The sequence below is a fragment of the Balaenoptera borealis genome, assembly GCF_965194805.1.
Source record: "Balaenoptera borealis genome assembly, chromosome: 2".
NCBI classification, from domain to species: domain Eukaryota; kingdom Metazoa; phylum Chordata; class Mammalia; order Artiodactyla; family Balaenopteridae; genus Balaenoptera; species Balaenoptera borealis.
Genome location: NC_138867.1, coordinates 157,098,500 through 157,112,376, shown reverse-complemented (window position 1 = coordinate 157,112,376; position 13,877 = coordinate 157,098,500). Strand labels below are relative to the sequence as shown.

The window sequence follows — 13,877 nt, the reverse complement described above, 5'->3', positions numbered from 1 at the left end:
CCCCTTTGCAGCTTCTGCCCATCAGTGATTCCTCACAATTCTTGGTCCACTAACTTCTCCCCTTCCTCTTTCTGCACTTGGCTTTGTACTGATATTCATTTGTTTCCTGGCTTTATTGCATTAAGGGGAAACCGCTGTTCATTCCATCTCCCATCTTGAAACCAGAAGTCTGGCTTGCGTATTATAAAAGTTTGTTTGTTTGTTTGTTTGTTTTTTCCCAAGAGCACTGAAAAACGTGATAAAACCTTCTTCTCCTTTAAGACAATGAGTTTCCAGCATTTTGTACAAACACACACCATTGTTTGAGCGTGCTGGCAAACAGGGCATTTGCCCATACGCACCAGCACTCCCTGGCCCAGAGCATTCTGAAATCCACCTAGGGCAGCTCAAGGTGTTCCGGACAATGCACTGAAGCTGAGGGCTGACTGTGTGTGCAGTAGGGAGTAAATGGATCCCTGGGGTCTTCTGGAGGTGTTGGGGAATCTCCCTCCAAGGCTGCACCCCCCACTTCAACCAGAACCATTCCCCTGTCTCGTTTCTGGCTTTTAGTCTGTCTGTTTTTGCTAAAGCTGAGCCAATAAATAGCTCACATACCCAGCATTCTTTTCCAGGAAGCACAGATGTAACCCATCCTTGAAACTTCTCTGCTTTAGTATTGTTCTGTGATGTCAGCATAGGTTCTGCTAGTGATGACTTGAAGGACTTGAGGGAGAAATAGTTGACCCTACAGTTTTTGGTTTAACCAAGAGTTCTTTTCTTATGATAAACGCTGTATCCTTTGTTTTCTTCTCCTCCAGTTTTGCTTCCTGGTTCAATTCAACGTCATCTTAGTGTTCAGAATTCATTACTGGAACCGCAGTGTTCTAGCAGTAGAGCTACAAGGAATACCTTAGTTCCTTGCTTGGTCTATGTATCTTCAAAACATGTTTTACTAATGATGATACAATGATAATGTTGATACAGACACTTATCTGTGCCGAGTACCTTACATCCTTCATAACTGATCTTCACACAAGTCCCAAGAGGTCGATACATTCAGCCCATTTTATTTTTTTAAATTTATTTATTTATTTTTGGCTGCGTCGGGTCTTTGTTGCTGCATGCGGGCTTGTTTTAGTTGCGGCGAGCGGGGGTTCCTCTTCGTTGTGGTGCTCAGGCTTCTCATTGCGGTGGCTTCTCTTGTTGTGGAGCACGGGCTCTAGGCACGCGGGCTCAGTAGTTGTGGCACACGGGCTTAGTTGCTCCGTGGCATGTGGGATCTTCCCGGACCAGGGCTCGAACCCGTGTCGCCTGCATTGGCAGGCGGATTCTTAACCACTGCACCACCAGGGAAGTCCCCAGCCCATTTTACAGGTGTATCTGAGACAAAGAGAGGTTAGGTAAATGTCCAAGGTTACATAGCTGGTAAGTGGTGGAGCTGGGATTTGATCCCACATCTCTCTGGTTTTAAAGCCCAGGCTATTTTCTTTCATCTCCATTCTTGTGATTTTGCATTTGCTTTTACAGGCCAACCTTGGAGATATTGCAGGTTCAGTTCCAGACCACCACTATAAAGCCAGTATCACAATAAAGCAAGTCACATGAATGTTTTGGTTTCCCAGTGCATATAAAAGTTGTGTTTACATTATACTATAATCTATTAAGTGTGCTATAGCGTTATGTATAAAAAAAGGTGCAGACCGGGCTTCCCTGTGGCACAGCCCGTGTGCCACAACTACTGAAGTTCGCGTGCCTGGAGCCTGTGCTCCGCAACGGGAGAAGCCTGAGCACCTCGCTGAAGAATAGAGAAACTAGAGAAAGCTGCAACTAGACAAAGCCCGCGCACAGCAACGAAGGCCCAACATAGCCAAAGATAAACAAATAAAATAAATAAATGTATTAAAATAAAAAGTGCCGACCTTAATTAAAAAATACTTAATTACTAAAAAATGCAAACCATCATCTGAGCCTTCAGCAAGTCATAATCTTTTTGCAATAGTAACATCAAAGATCACTGACCACAGATCACCATTACACATATAATAACAATGAAAAAGTTTGAAATATTGTGAAAATGAGCAGTTTGTAAAACAAAAGCAATGCAGTATCTGCAAAGTGCAATAAAGTGAAGCACAATAAAATGAGGTTTGACTGGGGACTTCCCTGGTGGTGTAGTGGTTAAGAATCCACCTGCCAATGCAGGGGACACAGGTTCGAGCCGTGGTCCAGGAAGATCCCACGAGCCATGAAGCAACTGAGCCCGTGCGCCACAACTACTGAGCCCACGTGCCGCAACTACTGAAGCCCACGTGCCTAGATCCCGTGCTCCACAGCAAGAGAAGCCACCGCAATGAGAAGCCCACACACCACGACGAAGGGTAGCCCCCGCTCGCTGCAACTAGAGAAAGCCCTCGTGCAGCAACGAAGACCCAACACAGCCAGAAATTAATTAATTAATTATTTATTTATTTAAAAAATTTTTTAATGAGGTATGACTGACTGTATTCCTAATAGCTCTTAGCTTCTCTCTAGTAAATGAAAACTCCCAGACATCACAATTAACAGCACAAATGTTGAGAGCTTCTGCCATAGTACATAGTAGAGTGTAAGCTTAGCGAATCCTCATTGATAGATTTCATTTTGATTATTGTTCTATTTCCATTTGCTCACGTACATACTTAGTCTTAGAGTTGTTGAACTCACGGATGTGCCGACAATGACTTGTATGCCCAGAATCACCTTCAGTCGTTACCAGAGCTGCCAAGTGTTGATAAGATGCTGGTCACCAGCACATAAAGGGCTTCCATTTACCAGTACCCTTTCCTGGAGAGACTCCAGTGGGACGTGTTGAGTACATGCCTGCCACATGCCTGCTGCGTTCTCAGCGCTCTCCCCTGTAATTTGATACTAATAGGTAACGTTTTCCTTTCAGCCTTTACCAAGTGCTGTTGCACGCATTAGCTTATGTGGTCATCATGGAAACCCTACAAGTGGGCATTACTGCTCTTACCATCCTCTCTGTTTTGTGATGTGGCATCTCAGGCCTGTGGCTTACCCAGGGCTGTTGAGGCAGCCGGAACCGGAACCAGAACCCAGGACTGCAGCCCCAGAGGCCAGCCTCTGCTCCTGCGCTGGGTCTGTGGCTGCCTTCCTCTCTGATCTGGGTGGCAGAGTGCAACAGCAGAACCATACCCACAGCCCTCGGCCCCTAGCGCTTTCTCACCTCGGGCACGGCTCCCGCCCAAGCAGGGTCCACTTTCCAGGGCAGGGCTGGGTAGTAAAGGCTCAGGCTGTGGAGCCCACCAGGCTGCCTTTGACTCCCGCCTCCACCACTGAGTTTCTGCGTGACCCTCTGCGAGTTCCTCAGCTCTCCTGAGGCTTGGTTCTGCATCTGTGCAATGGGATGACAATCCCCATCTCATCAGGTGGTTGTAATCATTAATCAGCTCTCCTGTGCACAGAGCCTGCTGCGGTATTGCCGTTTATTACTTTGCTCAGGCTGCCATCACGAAAGACCGGGTGGTTTAAACAACAGAGATGTATTTTCTCATGTTCTATAGGCTGGATGTCCAAGAGCAAGGTGTCAGCAGGTTTGGCTTTTCCTGAGGCCTCTCTCCTTGGCTCACAGCTGGCCACCTTCTCTCTGTGTTCACACGTGGTCGTCCCTCATTCTGGATGTTCTGTGTGTCCTCATCTCCTCTTATAAGGACAACAGTCATGTTGGACTAGGGCCCACCCTAATGACCCCATTTTAACCTAATTACCTCTTAAAAGGCTCTGTCTTCAAACGCAGTCACAATCTAAGGTACGGAGGGTAGGGCTTCAGCATATAAATCTGGGGGGGACTCAATTCAGCCCATAACATGCAACGTGTGCACCTTTCACCCATGTGAATTCAGCCACATGGTACTAAACAAAAAGGAGACAGGAAACATAAGATATTAAATAACATGAGTGATTCCACCCACCGTTCCAGTCAATGGGTGTGTATCCCAGAGGCAGAGGGAGATGAGATGAGAGTTTGCTGTACCTCCATCAGCATCAGTTCCCCTGTACCTAAACATGAGCTAGGTGTGATCCCCACGTTTAAGGATGCACATTTTTCATACGGCATGGCATATAAACACCAGCCAACTGCTTTGTCTGGTGCTCAACCAAAGGAGCAACGATCAAGGCTAGTTTGGGCTGTATTGGGGGTTTGCCTTGAACTTCTTCAGAATTTTAGCAGACACTGCTGGTGGCCTGCCCTGTATCCCAACCCCGCGACTGCTTCCCACCTCCTATGCCCACCTAAGGGCATCACCCAGAAAGGGGGAGGGTTAATGTCTTGGGGACGGGGAGGGACTAGGGGTCAGGAGATAAGTGTCCCCACCCCCAATGTCTGATTCTGCACAGTCTCTCGGAGGATCCCTGTTAAATTAAGCCCCACTGGCCCAAGAGCATTAACCTGCTCCTAACTGGCTCGCTCTTTCCTCAGTTCCTCACTTGGGCTTCCTGGAATCATCTCTCAAATTAACTACCTACACCCAAGTTCATGTCTCAAGGACTGATTTTGAGGAAATCCAAAATTACACGAGCACCTACCCCCATGTAAGATGTTTCTGATAGGGCTTCCCTGGTGGCGCAGTGGCTGAGAATCTGCCTGCTAATGCAGGGGACACGGGTTCGCGCCCTGATCTGGGAGGATCCCACATGCCGCGGAGCAGCTGGGCCCGTGAGCCACAACTACTGAGCCTGCGTGTCTGGAGCCTGTGCTCCGCAACAAGAGAGGCCGCGATAGTGAGAGGCCCGCGCACCGCGATGAAGAGTGGCCCCCGCTTGCCACAACTAGAGAAAGCCCTAGCACAGAAACAAAGACCCAACATAGCAATCAATCAATCAATCAATCAATCCTTAAAAAAAAAATTCTACCCTTTGGTTATCATCTAAAAAAAAAAAAAAAAGATGTTTCTGATACACAGCGGTCTCATAGATGGTCCCCCATAGATATTGTCTGGGAATCTGACGAATGTAAAATCCCTGATTCCAGAACCCCAGCTGCATGTGGGTTCTCCCAGACCATCCTGGCCCACTGGCCCTGACACCATACCTACTCAGTGCTTTCCTCTGCCCTCCCTTCCAGGTGATCGAGAAGAATTTGAGCGGCTGGTGGTACATTCAGATTGAGGATAAGGAAGGATGGGCCCCAGCGACTTTCATCGATAAGTATAAGAAGACCAGCAATGCCTCAAGACCCAACTTTCTGGCTCCCTTGCCCAATGAGGTGACGCAGCTCCGGTTGGGAGATGCAGCAGCAATGGAGAACTGCACGGGCAGTGAAGCCGTCGGCCCGTCTCGGCCCCTACCTGATGCACCACATGGGGCTGTGGACTCCGCCATGCCATGGTCCAAAGACTGGAAGGGTGGTAAGGAGGTCCCAAGGAAAGCATCTTCAGACACGTCCTCGTGTGCAGGCTACGAGGAGATCTCGGACCCCGACCTGGAGGAGAAGCCCAGCCTCCCTCCCCGGAAAGAATCCATCATCAAGTCGGAAGGGGAGCTGCAGGAGCGACAGAGGATGGAGCAGCTCAGAGGTTCTTCGCCCAAGCCTCCTGGCATGATCTTGCCAATGATCCCAACCAAATACACGCCTCCAGCCCGGGACAGCAGGAGACCAGAGCCCAAACCTGACAAAAGCAAGTTGTTCCAGCTGAAAAACGAGATGGGGCTGGAGTGTGGCCACAAAGTATTGGCCAAGGAAGTGAAGAAGCCCAACCTCCGACCTGTCTCCAAATCCAAAGCTGACCCACCGGAGGAGAAGCTGGAAGCTGTTCCCCAGAATCCCTTCTTAAAGTCCAAACCTCAAGTTAGGCCAAAACCAGCTCCTTCCCCCAGGACAGAGCCTCCTCAGGGTGAAGACCAAGTGGACATCTGTAACCTCAGGAGCAAGCTCAGGCCCGCCAAGTCCCAAGAGAAACCCTCGTTGGACGGAGAGAGCAGCCCCCAGGCTGGGGGAGGCCAGGACGTGGCCATCAGCCGTGGCTTCCTCCCAGGGGAGGGGCCTGGCCGCGCCCAGGACAGGACGAGCAAACAGAATGGGCTCAGCCCAAAGGAGACGTCCTGCAGAGCCCCTCCAAGGCCAGCCAAGACCGCAGATCCCGTGCCTAAGAATGTGCCAGTTCCCCTCCTAGAGGCTTCCCAGCAGAGACCTGTGGTCCCTCCTCGGAGACCACCACCCCCCAAGAAAAGCTCCTCGTCGTCCAGGCCCCTTCCAGAGGTCAGAGGGCCCCTTCCAGAGGTCAGAGGGCCGCAGCGGGAGCCCAACGAAGGCAAGGCAGCTCCTGTCCCAGGCCGGGCCCTGCTTGTCCCCCCAAAAGCCAAACCTTTTCTCTCCAACTCCTCAGGGGGACAGGATGACATGCGAGGCAAAGGTGGGCTGGGGCCACGGATGATGGGCAAGATGGGAGAAAACAAGGAGAAAGTGGCTGCAGCCCCCTTCCCCAATGCAGACGGCCCCAAGGACTTGTATGTGGCCGTGGCCAACTTTGAAGGAGACGAAGATACCAGCAGCTTCCAGGAGGGGACGGTGTTCGAGGTCCGGGAAAAGAACAGCAGCGGCTGGTGGTTCTGCCAGGTCCAAAGCGGGGCCCCCTCCTGGGAAGGGTGGATTCCTTCCAACTATCTCAGAAAGAAGCCCTAGCCTGCTCCCTTCCTGCCTGGAAGTCCTGCACGACCCTGCCGGCTTTACCTACATATTTAATATGCCTCTTAATTTATCATCCTCCACGCAGCTTCAAAGGAAGGAAGACTGGAATACTGTGGTTTCTTCCCTTCTCTGGGTGGAGAGGGATCCCTCCCATCACAGCATCCCCTGGAGGCTCAGAGGCCACACCCCTTTCTCTCAGCATCCCTGCCTTAAGGCCAGTGGCATTGCCACCCAGCTTCCCTGCCCACCCAACAGCTGGACCATGACTCTCTGAGGCTTCTAGGACCGGAATCCATCATCTGGAGAAACTACAGAAAGGGTCTCTTGTTACTCGGATCAGGCAGAGTATGGGGAGCCCCACCCCCGACCCAGCACCCCACCCAGTTCATTCATGTCAAGCAACTTGATTCACTCAGTTTCCAAAATGCCTGGTCCCAGAAAGAACTTCATCCTGTAGAAGTCAGCTCTGTTGCCAGTTCCAGGGAAGTGGTGTCTTCCCCGAGGCCTCAGGTCCACGGGCCTCTCAGGTTCAAGCAGATGCAGCTGCCCCAGGAGTGGGCCTGGAGGTCCTCCCAGCCACCCTGCCTCCCTTCTGTGCTGGGACCCTGATCGGTTCTAAAGGAGTGCTTCCAGCTCCAAGCATGCTCCACTTTCCTGCTGCAGGCTGTGGTCCAACCCAGGGCTTTTAAACAGGAATCCCCAGCCCGCTTTTGGGGGGGGGCCTTTCACTTCTGCCTACCTAGAGCAAGAATCTCAAGGTTTGTTTGAATAAGGGGACTGTTCACAAGCCACGCCCCTTGGGAGCTCCTCTTTGCTGAGTAGCTAGTAGGTGCCAAACGCTGTACTTGGCACTTTACATTCATGCTGAACCCTCACAGCAGCCCTCTCTGATACTATGATACCTGTTTTATAGATGGGGAAACTCGGGTTCAATGTGCCCAAGGGCACACTAGCTGGGAAGAGGAGGAAAGGGGGTTTGCATCCAGGCTGGCCTGACTTCCATGCCTGTGCCCTTCCCCCTGTAAGAGGCAAACCAGGCGGGGAGAGGGAGACGCCAGCTGGCTCTCAGGAACAGGCGGCCAACTGGCTGCCCTGGGGTGTGCATGTGGGGGCCGGGTGCTGCTCCCACACCCAACACCCCTCCAACCCATTGTAGCATCTGCTGAAGGCTGCCCTGGACCCCATACGGTTGCTCCACACCACGGCTGCCCAGGGCCCTGGTGCTGCCACAGAGCCCTGTTTCCTGCTCCTATGCTGGTGCCCCGCACCCCCCGCCTGCCACCGGGGGATAGAGCTTATGGAGCAAAGGGAGCCAAGGTGGCCTCACATGCCAGCCTTGAGGGACCCTGGTGGCTCAAGGGCCAGCAGCTGAGTCTCCAGCAAACTGGGCAGAGTAGGCAGTAGTCCCATAAGGAGACGGGGACCCGAGGGCCAGGCAGAACCTCCTGTCTCTCTCTGCTGCTGCTTCCTGCTCCTCTCTGGCACTCGAAGAGTAGTTTTCTTTTTTTTTTTTTCCATGCACTCTCCCTCTCTGTGGTCTCCCTGGAAGGAACCCAGGGCAGCCCTTGCACCCATTTTGACTGATGTCGTTCACTGAGACACGTAGAGACACAGCTACACTGCAGAACGAGAATCAGGACCCAGGGTTTCTGGCTTCCAGCCCAGAGCTCTTGCCTGGGGTCCAGGCTGCCTTGGGGGGTGAGAATGCAGCACCCCTCCTCATCCCAGCCTACTCTGCAGGACAAGAGGAAGTGGCCCTGTCCTGCCCCAGAGATGTCTGATGCAGAGTAGTCAGCTGCTGGCATGCTTTTGGGACCACAGGGCAGCTTTCCCAGGGATGCTCGCCATCCACCTGCAGTGCCAAAATTTATGTGCAGACAGCTCTCTTCCACTCTCCCCTCCCCTCCCCTCCCCACCCCTCCTCACTGCCACATGGGCTCTGGATGCTTCTCCCCTGATCCACGATCGCATCTTTATTCCTTCCTTCAGTAGGTCTGTAAATCCCACACCCCGACAATCTTGGGACAGGGCCCTGAGGTGCCCTGCCACACCCACTTGCCCCCAGCCCTGTTCCCAGAACCTTGGGGGGAAGATGGCAGCCAGGGGCAGAAGGGAGAATGGAAGAGGGCCACCCACCCTCCAAGGTCCCCTCACTCGGGAGGAGGCCCCACAGCACGTTTTCCTGAGTTTTTGACCTATTTTGGTTTAAACACCATCCGTGAAGCTGTCATGCAGGATTTGACTACATTTCAAAAGACAAAACTCTGAATTTTTTTTTTTTTTTCTGATTATCTCTCCGCTTTCATTGACCTTTTTCTAGTGTTTTGTGAGTGCCTACTATGTACTAGGCGCTGGGTGTAGACCAGGCTGCGGGTGGCTCCGTGCCCGGCTGTGAAGAGCTCGGATTTCTGTGTGCAGATTCCACTGAAGGCGTTTGTCTTTGGCTTCATTTCCTCCTCCCAGGGGTCAGCTGGGTGGGAATGGGCTAATTCCGCCTTTTTCTGGATAGAAAATTTTCCCTGCACATGAAAAAGTAATTAGCCTTTTTATTATTATTATTCTGGCATGAAAGGAAGGTACTAAAGCCACATTTCTCTCTGTTCACTGTTCTTTCCTCAGGACACATCTGTGGCCTGAGGACTCCTCTCTCCAGCTCCTACCACGGTGAGGGCACTTCCCCAGGCAGCTGCAAGGGATGGTCTTGATGGCCGGTGGCTCTCCCTAGCTGTCCTCACCTGGGGGCTTAGGTTGATACCATCCAGGACTGTAGCCACCATTCTGTGCGCATTTGATAGAGCAGATGCAAAATCCCCTGGAGTCACCACCGTGGCAAATGTCCAGGGGCCATAGGAATAACTTTTGTGCCAGGCTCCGGGCAGGTTACCGGTGCCTACGCACGCTCCCTCCTTTAATTTCATCCTCACTTCAACCCTGTGAGGTGCCTAGGGTCAGCCCCAATCTGTCATGAGAGCACAGGTTCAGAGGATGAAGTCAGCGTCATCCAAATATTGACCAAGCTGAGACTTGAATCCAGTTTTTTCTCCCCAGTGCCCATGACATTTCCTCTGCCATCAACAATGAAATGTTCATGGTGCTTCCAGGGAAACGGGGGACCCTCCCTCTTAATTTAGGTTTTTCCTCTCCTGACCCCACGATCACACATGTCAGTAGGTCACAGGCCAAATGCCAGCCCAGCAAGGCAGGCAAGGATGGCTTGTATTCCTTTCCTCACCCCTGCATACTTTCTTGGGATGGCTATTTTATCTTACACCCTAGGGCAAAACTACAGCTTGTAGTCATAGCAACCAAATCTTTGGAAAATCTGCATTTTAGGACCACCACTTGATAAAATAGGCCTTTACTCAAGTTTTTTACTCAGAATTTCTTTGCCTTTTGATGGGTTTATGTCCTTGTCCCAGGATGAGACTTGGGGAGCTGGGCTGCAGCTCAAACCATTTTTAATGCCCTGCCCTGCCGGGAAATTGCTAGAGCCTCGCCAGGCTTCCAATAGTCATGTTACACGTCCTCCACAAAGCCCCTCCACATGATTGATTTCTTAGACAAAGTTCTTGGCCTTAAAACATTTCTGGGCCCACAGGGGATTTCCTTACCAGGTAGAATGTAGGAAAACAAACTTGCCACATTAAAGGACAGATGCCAAATCTCCCCAAGGTTGGAAGACCCTACTCTTAGGCTGAGGGATGGACAGTCTAGTATTTATTTAGTCTGTACCAAGTGCACGGCACTGAGTGGGATGAAGTAGAAATCGCTCCTGGCCTCAGGTAGCTGGCAACTCAACATCATCAAGAACGAGAACATTTCGTGGCTCGGCTTGGCTCCCATCCTTTCATTGTTTCTGAGTTTTTAAGTGTTGGGTCAGGTCTTGCCCTTCACTTTGGGCTGTGACAATGTATATGTAACAGCCTGAGTCACGCATGGCAGTCTTGTCCCCTCCTTGGTTGTCAGGCCCGTCCTTCAGGGCTTTTGCTGCAAACAACCATACCAGACCATAGACCAAAGATTCCCTATTGTCAAACCGTGCAGCCTGAATGAGTAGGAAACTGGCTTGCATTGAGGCCTGAGGGTGCAGCAAGCCCTCCCTTAGCCTGAGGAATTTCTCCTAACTTGACTAAGCTTCTAATGTCTAGATGGACCTTAGCCCGTGGAGGTCACAGACAGAGTTGTGGAGTTGCAGAGTTAAAACCAGGAGGCTCCAGAGTCTTTGCTCATGGACCACCTGCTGAGGACCCTTCTCACAGACTTGACCGTCCAGCCCCATGGGGTAACGTCTGCTTTCTGGTGCTACCTTGTAGAGTTTTCAAGCCACCCATTGTGTTTCAACATTCCACCTTTCCCATTTTTATCGTCTACTCCCAAATAGGCCTTCTTGGCTCCAGTCAGGAACAAGGGACTCAACTTTTGTTGTCCTTGAAGAGGCCAAACCCAGCGCCACAGCCAGTAGCCTTCACTTTCAGGTCTTCTATAAACATACAAGAGGAGGTGCACCCACCAGGCTTATGATGGCAATAAGCAATCCTAACACAACTAAGGTGTCCATATTTTACGCCAGTGTATGCCCGTCTGTGACATTGTGCCCATGCAATTGTTAATAGCAGCACCCCTTTCACTCACGGGGTGATAACAAACTCGTCACCTTGGCTACAACCCACATTTCCTGCTTCAGGGAGCCACCAAGTAACTAGGCCATTTCTTGCATCCCTCCAGGAGCAGTGGGCCCTGATAGCATTGTCCCACCACCTCGCGTCTGCTTACAGGATGATGCTGGAGATCTCTGGACATCTCAGCACTCCTCATACCCTTGGCAAGTTGACACATTCTGGGGGTGTCTTTGTTTCCTTTTAACACACACGAGAAATACATGATATATAATGTGAGGGGGGAAGGGTGATGAACAATGAATTAGCTGTAGCATGTATAGACTATATACTTTACCATTAGACTTTTTCTTTTCTTTTTTTTTTTAATAAAAAAAAGTGCTTGACTGGTTTCAAGCTTCATTGTGAAGATGTGTCTATGGATTTTATTTGGCTGAAGAAAGGGTGAGTAGCTTTGCGCCCTGGCATCTTGGCCTGGATTTGGGGATCAAAAAACAGAAGCCTGTGTGAGCTAGGTTTGGGCATTGCTCAGAAATAGGGATGACTCCTCTCTCTGGGCCCTAGTGTACTTTGATTCTTTTAACTGCAATGTCCAGAAACCAAGAGAAAGCTTCCTTGTATTCACTGGGTATCTCCCACATCTCGGCTCTGTGCCTAAAGGTGGAAAACTTTACATGTCCAGGGAGTTTGAACCTCTCGCTGGCATTGCCTACTGATGGGCAGGGAAGTAGGAGGGTGCAGCCACGGTTGGGCCGCAGGGACTGCCCAAGCCACTTGCTCCCAGGAGGTGGAGAGCATTGCCTGATATTTTATTACTTTCCCAAAGGCAGCGCCAAGGCAAAACCAACCACCGGTGCGGAGCCTCCTTGGTCCCAGGTGAATCCAAAACGACACCACCACCCCACCTTCCTAGGAAGAGAAGAATAGAACCAGCAGAGTCCCAGCCCAGAAGAAGTTCAAAGGGGAGGATTTAGATACAATATTCATCCCACCTTGGAGGAAACAGTTTAAAGCAATGATCTTCTGGTGCACCTTACTTAGGAATAATCTTCCTTCATATATTAAGCTCTGTTCCCATAAGAAAGGAAAGTCATTATGTGGTTTAACACCACCACCCGTACCCCACACACCCCGGGAGCGTTTTCTCCCAAATCTCCTAAACCAGGAGTGCTTAGTCTCAAGAATACATCTGGTAATGACCATGGCATGGGCTTCCCGGGGCAGGCGTGCAGGGGCCCCTGAGCCTCCTGGGATGGGATGGGAACTGGACCGCGGTCAGGAATCAACCTGACTTTGTGTCTCCGGGGTCTCTTACCCACTACCTTCCTTCAGTTCTGACTTGGAACTGGCACAGTCACCACTGCTATCCTGTTCCGGGAATGTCACACCAAGCACGTACCTGCTCACACACCTGCAAACACTTTTCTCTAAGGGGTCATGGTGAATTTGGGGGTCCAAAACTCATATCAAGGGGCCACTCTTCTCCCAGTCCAGAGTGTTTAATGTCCACTCCTTCTCTAGTTCATGTCTATCTGGTCCAGGTGTGCCTCCTCACCATCTGGCAATCCATGCCTCCCAATCATTGGTTCTCAAATTTCAGTGACCAGAAGATTCAGTCCGGGAGCTTGCCAAAGTGCACATTCCTGGGCTGCATCCCCCAAAAGTCAGAATCAGCAGGAATCTGCATCCTTAAAAAGTACATTGTGAGGAAATGGTCTGCACGCTCCACTCTGAAGAGATGGCCAAACTCAGCCCCTTCCTTACCTGGCATATTATGTGTTCCAAAATGGTGCTTCATGCTACTATGATCAATGGCACCATTATTCTTCTGGGCATTTGCTGTGTTCCAGGCCTATGGGGCACTTTACCCACAAATTTATTTCATCCTCAGAATGCTCCGTGAAGTAGATATCTGCATTTTACCTATGAAGTTGCTAAGTTTCAGAAAAGTGAAGACACTGCCCCAAGGCTAGTGCGTGGCATGTCTGGTCCTAAAACTGGCTTTTTTAAACCATACTATGCGCCCTCCCAAATGCTAATAAAGGCACATATCTCATCCTGATGTAATTCTTTCCTGGATTCATCATATTCAAGAACTACTTTCTCTTTCCAAAACCTAACGCTGTAATTAAGGGGAAAAATTCTAATTTTTTTGAGTACGTGCTATGGGCTGGTTACCTTATAGATATTATCTCTTTAATCTTCACTACAATTCTTCTAGGTAAGAATTATTATACCCATTTTATGGATGAAGAAATTAATAGTCTGAGAGATTGTTTACATGTTGTCACAGCTAGTATGAAGATGACCTTGGACCTCTAGCTCCTTAATAGACCATCACAGTTCCCAAATCTATAATCTTTCCAATTCAGCATTTTTCAGTGTTTTCCAGAACAAATGTCAACACATAACGTCTGAAATAAGTGTTCTGTGGGGGACTTCCCCGGTGGCACAATGGTTAAGTGGTTAAGACACGGGTTCGAGCCCTGGTCCGGGAAGATCCCACATGCCGCGGAGCAACTAAGCCCGTGCACCACAACTACTGAGCCTGCGCTCTAGAACCTGTGAGCCACAACTACCGAAGTCTGCATGCCTAG

General features: G+C 50.4%; 1 protein-coding gene across 2 annotated transcripts in view; it reads left to right on the top strand.

Moving 5' to 3' along the window:
* Positions 1-13,877, top strand: part of SH3PXD2B (SH3 and PX domains 2B) — a 122,303-nt gene that overhangs the window by 100,345 nt on the left and 8,081 nt on the right. Inside the window, exon 13 of one of the 2 annotated variants that reach the window (XM_082380860.1) lies at positions 5,102-11,642. The exons of the other annotated variant lie outside the window; for it this stretch is intronic. Coding sequence (XP_082236986.1) covers positions 5,102-6,658 — 1,557 coding nt within the window. The 3' untranslated portion in view covers positions 6,659-11,642. Of the gene's footprint in view, positions 1-5,101; positions 11,643-13,877 lie in introns of those variants that run through there. 2 annotated transcript variants of the gene reach the window in all.